The sequence below is a fragment of the Stylophora pistillata genome, chromosome 13, assembly GCF_964205215.1.
Source record: "Stylophora pistillata chromosome 13, jaStyPist1.2, whole genome shotgun sequence".
In the NCBI taxonomy this organism is placed as follows: domain Eukaryota; kingdom Metazoa; phylum Cnidaria; class Anthozoa; order Scleractinia; family Pocilloporidae; genus Stylophora; species Stylophora pistillata.
In genome coordinates, this window is record NC_142531.1 from 2,922,020 (window position 1) to 2,933,246 (window position 11,227).

Genomic DNA, 11,227 nt, shown 5'->3' on the forward strand with positions numbered 1-11,227 from the left:
ACAAGCCAACTGGGAGCAGGCCGTTATCATTACGGGTTTATTACGAGTCGACTTAACGACCTGCTCCCAGTTGGCTTGTTAGCTCAATTGGTAGAGCGCTGCACTAGTATCGCAGAGGTCAGTGGTTCGAATCCCGTACAGGTCTGATTTTTTTCAGGTCTAATTTTCGCTATTGCATAAATGGCGCTCTCTACTGCGAGGATCGTGCATCATTCGTATCTATAACCGCAGTTCAAAATATATGAACTTCATATATTCACCGTATCAGAGATAATTTGCCAGTTATTTGAGAACCAGCGATAACGTTTATTAATGCCCAGATTTTCCCGAGAATTTCCCACACCCCAAAGCGTGAGTGGACCTCGAAATGGTAATGAGTGTCAAGTATCGGGTGTAAACTGCATTGTGCTGTTTCGTTGCGATGTACCTGATGAGATGACAGGGAGAGATTAGAAGAAACCTCACCTGTCATCCGGAAAGGGGCCATGTTTCATTCACTTTCTTCATGCGCTTTGTCCTTTTCCTCAAGCCAGTCTTTGGGAATCAAATTGATTAGTTTCTTTATTCTGCAGGTCTTCATCACTGCCGGATCTTTGTCTCCGTTGAAAGGAACTTTCTTTTCAAAAGGCAAGTATTGACATCGTATTTAGACATGCTGTCTTGAGCTTTGTCTTCTTCTCAGGAACAAAGTTTTACCCTGACCTTGCCACACCTGCATTCTGAAAAACAATTTGGTGGAAAATTCATAGAAACGTCCAATTTGACAGGAAACCTTCACAGTAACCTTCAGCGCCTGAATCCCTTCTGTCAGTGCTGGTCATCACATTATTGTAAAATTACATCACTTGAAGATTGCTCTTTAAACTGGGAAGGGGTTTGGGAAGAATCTGGAATGACAACATTTTTCAAGTCTCGTTTCCAAGGTTTTATTCCCAATCGTTCATTAAATAGAAAATTGAGTAGTCACGGCAATCATTCCTTGTATTTGTAGTGACAGACTCCACCAGAGCAACAACTTACAAATGTTTCTGTTTCTCTCTCTCTTTTTTTTTTTTTTTTTTTATAATGGTACAAATTTCAGCAAACGCCAAGTCATCAGCAGGGTTATTGGAGATGCCCGATATCCGTTCAGCCATGGAAGCGTTAACTCTTACCAACCACTTTACCATTAATCCTCCAGGTAACAAACTTAAAGTCGCCCTTTAGTTTGAAATGCACCATTACGACACCCCCTCCCCCTCCTGAAACGATCTTACTTTGAGTGGGGATACTGTATTTTGAGTGGTAATTCTGAGGGCTTTGGCTCAAACTTTCTGCCCTCACCTCCGCGATGTGGGTTTCAATAGTGTTTGTGGTTAGTGGTTTGATTTTTGCTGTCGCCGTCATGACAGATGGTCATAACGGTAGTTTATTTCAAAATGTCAAATAGAGGTCAGTTAGGTCCTTGTCCCATCCGGATTAGATAAGAAAATAAAGTTCTTTGTTTATTATTTATACGATTCTATGGGGATATTTTATGCAGTATTATGGGATGGAACTGTTCACTCCAGGGAATGGTTGCCTTAATCGAGGAAAAATGTTGTTCACGCAAGAATAGAACATCATTTACAGTACCATGCCTTAAATAGGGCGGGAAAAACTTTGTAAATGTAAAACAGAATTTCGATATAAGCCTCATGCGCCTGATTGTTTTCAAGGAGGGGGTTTTCCCAGGGGTATTTTGTTTCAAATTTTTGGTAGTGTTGCAAAACTGTACGGTACAAAACTCATCCAAAGATGTGTGATTGTGTTGTTAGGTGGCGGATCCTACACCCTGAAATTGGCCTTCTCCCCAAGCTCCTCAATCTCTCCAACGGCTCCAACCGTTGCTCCGGCAGTTGCTGCGGCAGCGGTTGCCGTCAGCAATGGCGCTAATCCCTTGGGACCTATCGGCTCGCCGGTGCATCCGGTGCACCGATGTATGGCTGGAAGCCCGATCAGCATTGTGACGAATGGTGTCAAGGAATTGAACGGTGACTCCGAGAGGAATGGGCTGAGTCCAGAGCATTTGTCAAGCTGCAGTCCTTAGGAGGGAGACTGGCACACAAGTTACAGTGGTAACTTCCAATATTTGAAAAGACTTCAAATTAAGTCACTGATTGAACTTCGAATGAAGAGAAATCTCCCAGGTAAATGAATTATTAATCAATGGGAAGAGTGGAACATCAAAAAAAATATATTAGGTCGTTATATAAGTCAACAAAAATGTTGTATTGTCGTTCGCCGACTGCTTTGTTTTCGCTCTCTTAGAACAGTACGGAATGAGCGTGCGTAGAGGTTCAAAAGTTAGAGTAACAATGCTCGGTGAACGCACCTTTTTCATGCGTTAGGTTTATGGTTCAAATTTGTAGTTAAAGGTTAACAATTTTCCCTCGTTAGATTAAGAATTTATTAAATGCAATGAGGCGATGGAGGCCTCGGTTAAAACCAGCGGTTAATAACCCTGGGTTGAGCAGTTGAATTGCCTTCCAAAAATATATAAATATATTACATAAATATTTACACCACGAATATTAGAGTAATTTTTCCAAAACTCGTATGCACAGTGAGTCTAAACTAAGATTCCTTTTGTTTACATATACAAAGTTTTCCTACATCATAGATTTATTAGATCTTGACTCGTGGGGAGAAGTCAAACTTCACAGGCTCCCGAGGAAATGATATCATTAATAAACAAGATATCTATCACTTATAATAACTTTTTTTCATCTAATTTACATTTTTTCATTGACTGTCATCGCCACCGTAAATGCTTCCCAAAACTGTTGATACATTGTTGACAATTGTTCAAGGAAATGTTTGTTTTTAAGGGAGAAGAATAAGTTGTGTTCCTGTTGTTGTTGTTGTTGTTGTTGTTGTTGACGTTGTTGTTTTTTCAATTTCGAGTTTTGACCCGTCTTCACGATCTATTTTTTCGGTTGAAATTTGGTATCCTCATCTTAAAACTAAAACTTAACTACCTCCTTGACATGTTCGTCAACAGTTGTCATCAGGTTTTAAGGTAGCAAAGACGACGCGTTGTTTACTAAAAAATGTTAATGTCTTATACAATACACGTAAATGGTTTCTTAATTTACATTTAATAGTAAGCTTAAAACACACCGAGTCGGTATTTATAATTCAAGATGTTTTCCACAGCGTACGCACCTCTTTGTTAAATACTTTTACCGTATTATCGATACGGAAATTCTCCTGACCTTACCGCATACACGTGCTCTTCAATGAGTGGGAAGAATTTCTTTACCAGTACAAGAGTTCTGTTCTCTGTTAATGATTATGGGCGTAATTCCTGTCACTTGATTCCAAAATTTAAAGTTTTCTTTTTTTTCTGAGGTAGATTTAGTTTTTAAATGGCTATCGAGAGTTAGTCAAGGTAAGGCTGGGATGTTAAGAATTTTTTGTTGGAGCTTTTTTCTTTGCAGTTCTGTCTAGCAACTACCTTGCAGGAAGCAACAGGGAACATCAGGTCGTTAAGGGAAAATATCAAAATTTTATTCACATTCAATTGAAAAATGACGAATGAATTTTATAGAAATTTAGACTTATTGAAATTGCTTTTATATTTGCCTTATTTTTTCAAATAATTTGTACTTATTAGCGGAAAAATATATTGTTATAACATGCAGTTATTTTTTTCGGTCAGACTCTCATCAGTTGTGTTTCCTAGCAACGGTGGTTTGTCATAAAACTGTAAAGAGCCACCTTGAAATCTTTTACGCTCGAGAAATTATGAAAATTCTTCCTATCCGCGAATCGAAACTATTAATTAATTTCCTAAGGAAAAAGAGGACACACATTTTTTGTGTGGACCGACAGAAAAAGAATTGTTCCAAGTTAAAAGAGAGAGAGTAAGAGTTTAGGAAATATTTCAAATAATCGAATTCACGCATGTGCGAACAAACCACAAAACAGAGACAGATTCAGAATTGTTAAAACTTACGTCGAATTTTTGTTCTTTCGGACTTTTGTACGGGGTCCCGATTGCATAATTTTTAATTGGAAATAATTTAATTACATGGTCTGAGTCAAAGAGGTTTTTAATATAAATCGTCGCACATGTTCAATTACTCATAGAGGTCAACTTTCAATAACGTTGTACATATTATAGGTTATAGAATTTAAGAAAAGAGAGAGGCTAATTCAGTATCTCCATTTAACACTTCAAAGTAGAAAACAAATATTATGAACTTAAAAATTACCAAAACATATTTTAGTGGAATTTGGTATAGCGAATTATTAGTTGATTCATTTATAAACGAATGCTAAGACAGCCAAACCGCTGAGTTAAGCTCGTTCCCAGACTTACTCTTCCTTTCGACCTTCAAGGCGTGTGTTGAAGGAAATGGGAGGTTCGGTTGGTCACTTGTATCTAAGGGGAATGAGAAGAAGAGATGGTTTGGAAACGAGACTGCCACCAAAGTACTTAAAATGTCGCCAGCAACAACTATTACATCTGCTTTGATTAGCTAATTTTTCCAGAAAAAGTATACAATTATAAGTCGCAACGTTCATGTTGAAATGGCTATGCCACGATTTAGTTGAGTTTATTATGATTTATTCGGAATTTCTGCACTCGTTAAATTTTATTCTTTATTGTTCGCAAGTGCTATTTTAAGATTTGACATCTTTTTCCTCTTAGAGTTCTTATAAATGGGGTTTCAATTTTTGGCGTCATTAGTTTTCATTCCTGGTAAACGTGATTCACCCTTTAGGTGTTTCTTTGACAGCCTAAACTGACAGAAAGAGAGAGAGAGAGATTGAAACGTGAATGGCATTGTTCAAATTTTTTTCAACCTTATTTCATTCGAAAAGCTCTCAAGTTGTGAGGGACAATATGTGAAGTCTTTTTGGATAACTTTTTGCAAGCATTGGGTTAGAATAAACTTTTTTATCTTATTTTTGGTATTTTTTTTTTCTGTCCTCTTTTTCGTAACTGTTGTAGTTATAGTTCAGAGCATTTTTCATTGGCGTTACACGGAGCAGAGATTCATATTGATCAGTTTTAATTTTTGCCCCTCTGATTGGTAAGGGCTTGTTAAATGAAAAACCACGTCATTCTGGTACAGGGTCGTTGAAGTAGTCGCTCTTTCTGTAACTTTAATGTTAGTTTTGGTTAAAACTGGAAACTTTTTCCAGACTCTGGTAAGGCGTTGTCGAAAATAAGTGGGTGGCTTAAAAAAACGTTTAAAATAAGATTAACCCACGTAAAACTGCACGCACACGTTTTTATGTAAAATGAAAAGTTAGGTTAATGAGCTAAATATTGCAAGGCCTGTTTGTTTTATTCTTTGCAAAATTTGTTGCATTTTAAACAACTGTTACCTCAATCCGGTTATCAAAGCACTGCTATACTACAAAAAGAAAAAATGGAAAAGTACTCCACATTAAAGCTGCATTAATTTTGATTTTGTTGTATTTTGTGGTTGTTTGTGGGTTTGTTCCTCTTTTAGAGCAGTGCCGCCTGTCGCATCAACCCTGAGAGTGACCAGTCGCCTAGGCAGCAGCTTTTGGAGATATTACGCGACGCTCTCAATTAAGGGCGGTGTCTAAAATGACTGCGAAAGAGGCTTACTTTTATGAATCGGCACGTTTCTCACAAGTGATACCTGTTATGATCACATCTGACAGTCGAGAGTCCAATTATTGTCACAGGAGATTGGAGTCGAGTTTTGACCCTTTCACTCCCGTGATTAGTTACTCTCATTAGTTACTCTCCTTACTGTCTGTCATACAATTCTTATAACGCTACTCTGGAGAATTTGATATCTGATCAACTAATAATTCCCAAGGGTTAGGGTTATAATCAGGCTACCCCCATCCACCCCCACGTTTTAGGGCTTCAAGTTACTAGTGACGCGTGTATTTGAAAGCCTTAAATGATCTCTTCCCAATGAACGGAGACGGTATTTCTTGATGCCGGGCGACAGATTGAACAATTTCTTCTGTCACAGCTTTAGTGTGAGAGCCTCTAAGAAACGATGAGACGATTGAAAAACAGGTCGGGTGAAAGGAACAGAAAATTGATCAATCTGCATCTTGCATTGTTAACCCTTCAAGTTCAGCCAATCACAGGCGTTCAACCCCGCCCCTTCTGTACTCAGCCGTATTTTATACGATTCCTTTTCCCCCTCCACCTCTGGATGAAGTTTGCAGTGAGTTTACTACGGGTTTGCAAGTGATTGGAGAAACCCTCGCACTTTTTTTTTTATTTGACAACACTCTGGGTCTTAATAAATCTTTGCTCGCATCTTAACCGCCACCTGGTTAGCTCAATTGGGAGAGCGCCGGACTGTTGTGCGGGAGGTCGAGAGTTCAATACCGGCCGGACCAACACTCAGGGTCTTAAAATTAATTGAGAAGAATATGCTTCCTTTCTTTAAAATCAAGAAATGGGTTAGATATTCTAGTCTTCTCGGATAGGGACGAATAAATGGAGGTCCCGTCTCCTGCAGGGTCGGGGTAGGAGACGTTAATTTCCCACGCACGAGATTACTGTGTGATGGATGTCCTCCCTGGGGTGGGTTGGGTGGGTAGGTGAAATCGCTACGGACTAAACACGGCTGCCAGAGGCGCCTGTCTGATTTCAACCTTAAAATTGTGACTAAACACGTATGTTGTTTGGAGAAATAGAGACCTTTACCTTTACCTTTAAACTACCATTATTTCGCTGCGGGGGAATCCCTAAGATCTTGCACATACGGTGGATACAGGCTGACAGATTCAAACGGTTTGCCTTTAAAATTGACCTTGAATGCAGGCCCATGCGCAATAAAGGCAGTAGATATTGACTTGCATTTGCAACTTAAACCGTGTGACAACTTTTTCCAGTGTCTGTTCTCTTTGAGATTTTTATAAGCCTGCCCTTTTTGGAACTCACAAGCCAGCCCTCTGATGGAATGAGCACAAGTGGTGAAATGCGTTGATTATTTCTGCAGTGTAAATCCTTGGGAACCTCTTTTTTGTGATAAACGTGCAAATGTGGAATATTTTTTAACCGTTCATACACCTCTGTCTTGCCAGCTTTCGGTGCAAGCATAATATTAAACCAGGAATCCCAAAACTCAAAGTCATCTGGGTTGACGTACTTGTCGAGATCAATCCCTTTGTCGCAAGACGTGTTAGACATACCATAATCCGCCGTGATTATAATGTTAAGTTTATCGAAGAGATGATGTTTTTTTAAGCCTTGTACGACCAAGCCGATGATTTTATCCATTCGCTGCATAGCACGAGGCAAATCAGGCCACCCTTGATGATGACAGGTTTTGTCTGGTTCTTCAAAATAAACAGCCACAAAATTTGGCGGTTTTGGACCAATCAACCAGCTAATGACGTTCTCCATGCGTTTCTCAAAGCTCATTACCCTCCCTGTGCTGTTGGTGAGGTCAATATGTGAAGCGTAATTAATTTTGTATTTAGGATACATATATCTTATTAGACGTTTTGTTGTTTAGTATCGCTGAGTATTTTTACGAGTTGTGCCGTATTTTGACGAGCCCGTAGGGCGAGTCAAAATACAAATAACGAGTTATTTGTTATCCAACACGCCAAACTGTTATTTTAGTGCGGGCGAATTTCGCGGATATTTATTGACGGGGAGTGCGTGACAGAAGTAGGCGAAGCGGAACGGAATTGGCGCGTTGTCGTGTTGCTATTGTTTCGTTGATCAAAAGTCAATAATATTTTAATTTATTAATCCGTTTGTTAACATTTAATCAGTAATTGGCCACGTGATTTACAGCCCATTGCGTAATTGCTTAAGGCTGACCTTGGAGTTAATGTGACATTTTGCCGTAACACGCGCTCGATAGCGATCAGTCCCCTTTCTACCTCGCTAACTGAAGTGTCCTGAGGGAGTTTTGCTAACGTATTTCTTGGTACTGGAGTTTTGATTGGATTGTGCCACAGAAATGAGTAGTGTGTTTGTAATCAGTTGGCATTTTAGTATCATCATTTCGTTTCCCAGCGTGAAATTGTCAGGAATCGCTTGCTGTTAGATCGCTCAGAAATTATGTATTATTTTTTGTAGATCGAATAAAAACCAATTAAAAGGATTATACGATTCCGTGTCCAATCAATTACTCGCGGGCCATTTTCCTCCACGATCCAACTGTTTAACAAATGGCAAACACCACAGCGCACACTATTGAGTTATGGATGCACGCGGGAGGTTGCTAAGCACGAAAGAAGCGTAAGAGTCGCTCGAGGCGATAGCCGAGAGCGACTTTAGCTTCTTGAGTGCTTAGCAAACCTCCCAAGTGCATCCATAACTCAATAGTGTACGCTGTGGTGTTTACCATTTGTTTTATAACATAACATTGATACATTGTAGCTAAAGAGTTCCCTTTTATTTAACAAATCTTACGCGACCAGAAAAAACAAGCGCGCGCGGAAAAATAGCCTTTGCTCACGTCAGCAGCGTACACCCATGGGCAAATGGGGGACGCTAAATTGACCAATCAGAGCGCGCGCTTTATTTTGGTTATGTTATAATTCTATTTTCTTCAATAAATGAAGAAATTTCCAGGTCGTCTAGCTGTTTTTCTTCGTACGATTCATGTAATAAACTTGGAAGTATATTTGCCAGCCATTCTGACTCTTCGTCGTCGGAAATATGATTCAAATTGTCCGCCATTTTTTTTTTCGTAACTACAATTCAATTAGGTCGCAATAATAGCAAGTATGATAGATATTGTAAAGGCTGGTTTTCATTAGCGACGGAGTCGGAGTCGGAGTCGTAAGAGCGCTTATGATCTAGTGAAAATCGAAAAACGGAGTCGTAAGCGGAGTCATAAGTTCAACGGAATCGGAGTCGGAAGAATCAGAACGTTTCCATTTTCTTATGACTCCGTCGCTTACGATCTAGTGAAAACTGCATTGTCAGAGTCGGAAGCGGAAGCGGAAGAATAAACCAATCACAATGCTTTATTCCAGGCCCGCTAAAGTACAAATTTTGGCGCCAAAGACACCATGGCGGACGAAGAGCGACTTTGGCTCCTATTAATCATTATTTTTCGCAGGCAGAGACAATACAGGAATAATATCGTTCGAAAAAGAAAGAAATTTTGGGTTCGTGATATCTATCAACGTCGAGCAGCTTAGGAAGAGTATGCTAACCTCGTCAGCGAACTACGACTTGGTGATCGCGAATTGTCTTCGGTAGGTTTCGAGTATTTTAACTTTTAATTTCGTAATTTTACAGTCAAGCTCACACGTTTAAATTTGTTATGGCTATTTGTACATTTTGGAAAGATGGAATCGAGGATTGTGATTGGTTTATTCTTCCACTTCCGCTTCCGACTGACTCCGACAATGCAGTTTTCACTGGATCGTAAGCGACTGAGTCATAGGCAGAATCGGTGTTCTGCTTCCGACTACGTCGGTTTGATTTTCACCAGATCGTATCGCTCCACGCTTCTGATTACGACTCCGACTAGGACTCCGTCGCAAGTGAAAACCAGCCTTAAGAATATACAACTTTTTTGAAAGACATGTTTCGGCATGTATATGGATGCCATCTTCAGTCAATGAGTAACTGAGTGTGAACAATTATATAGTATACAAGTAGATGAAAAAATTATTTACAATATGATGTAATACAAAAGCGGGTACTAATTCATCTACTTGTGTACTATATAATTATTCACACTCAGTTACTCATTAACTGAAGATGGCATATGCATGCCGAAACACGTCTTTCAAAAAAGTTGTATATTTCTTACAATTCAATTCTTCGCTTGCGCGATGCGAGAGAACCTGTTTAACCGGTACTCTAGAGTACAAATACCGCGTGATATTTGTACTCGTACATGACGTTATTTGTACTCTACGAAGTGTAGTTGGATAATAAATCCCCTTTAGTAAGAACTGGATCGTACATAGTATTGCTGACTATTCCGTGACTTTCTGGGTATAAGCCGGTTACGATACTGTGATGTCCTGCGGTGACCGCCGGAAAAACAGATCTGACATAAGGCCCCGTGACGCCTGTTTACCAGCAAATCCAAGTTCGGAGTTTTAGCCTTGCTGGCAAAATCCCACCGGAACCGTCCCATGAGATCAGAAGAAGCGTTTGAGAATCGTAACCGATCCTTTGAATCATACAAAATAGCCCTGAGAGGATAAACCAAAGCATTGTTCATCCCTAAGAAAACTGATTATGGAAAGCATGTTAAATTGTCGCACGCCAAAAATCAACCTGCCAACAGGTTTACAGATACCATTAATTACCTTTAGAACATAGCTAGCAGAGTCGCGCAATCAAATTCATTATACGTAAGCGTGCTCAAAATCCCGATAGTGCACGCTGATAGCGTCAGCAAATCCGACTTCGCCAGAAATTTTTTTTTCGCGCGAGCGGCCATTGCTAGTGCGGGGAAAAATAATACATTTCGCGACAATAATGGATACAAACAGAAACTCGGCCTGCTAGTCCGAAAACGAAGACAATGTTTCGACCTTTTCCCATGGGCTAGAGTTCTTAAATGAGGCAGAAAAAGAGAAAAACAAAGGAAAAGGAGACTCGGCATCAGCGCCGTCACGATTCGCTTCAACTGATATTGTTATCCGTTTTTCGCGTCGCATTTGATGCACAATTCCACCGGCTATGTTCTAAAACAATTGGTTCATGCTTTCAGCTGTGCACTATCGAGTTATGGAGCACGTGGGAAGTTTGGAGAGCACTCAAGAAGCTAGAGTTGCCCTCGGCTATCGCCTCGGGCAACTCTTACGCTTCTTTCGTGCTCTCCAAACTTCCCGCGTGCTCCATAACTCGATAGTGCATGCTAAAGCATGAACCAATAGTTAAACAAACTTCGTAGCCTTGGACTCACTAGTTTTGTTTACATTTTTCCTTTTTAACTTCTCCGTCGATCTGATGAGAAATAATATCCCAACAAATTATCGAAAACCACTATATTGACGCCTGAACAGGAACAGTTTCAGGGAAAAACTGGCTAATGATACTAATTATGATAATCGTTCCATCTGTCGAAGAACCCCTTGTCTGTATGGCTCGTTAAACCTTAATTCCCTACATTTGAAGGTATTTTTCGAGGAAGAAAAAGACTAGTTCAAAGCTGTCTCTTGTATTAAAAGCTCACATGATCGACCTCTGTATTCATTGTCTTGATTTAGTATCCACGGCGGTTTAATTAACTCATGAGTTTACGGCTTTCGTCTTTCATGA

The 11,227-nt window shown here is 39.8% G+C and overlaps 1 protein-coding gene and 1 pseudogene across 3 annotated transcripts in view; one reads left to right on the forward strand and one right to left on the reverse strand.

Annotated features, from left to right (window-relative positions):
* LOC111331305 (heterogeneous nuclear ribonucleoprotein L-like) overlaps positions 1–5,444 on the forward strand; it is a 26,339-nt gene extending 20,895 nt beyond the window's left edge. For all 3 annotated transcript variants that reach the window (XM_022936388.2, XM_022936389.2, XM_088742686.1), the window contains exons 20-22: positions 573–627; positions 1,082–1,180; positions 1,797–5,444. In XM_022936388.2, the coding sequence (XP_022792123.1) occupies positions 573–627; positions 1,082–1,180; positions 1,797–2,068 (426 nt within the window). In that variant the 3' untranslated portion in view covers positions 2,069–5,444. The remainder of the gene's footprint in view (positions 1–572; positions 628–1,081; positions 1,181–1,796) is intronic.
* Positions 4,867–10,820, reverse strand: LOC148717282 (bis(5'-adenosyl)-triphosphatase enpp4-like; annotated as a pseudogene).
* Between the last annotated feature and the right edge of the window lie 407 nt (positions 10,821–11,227).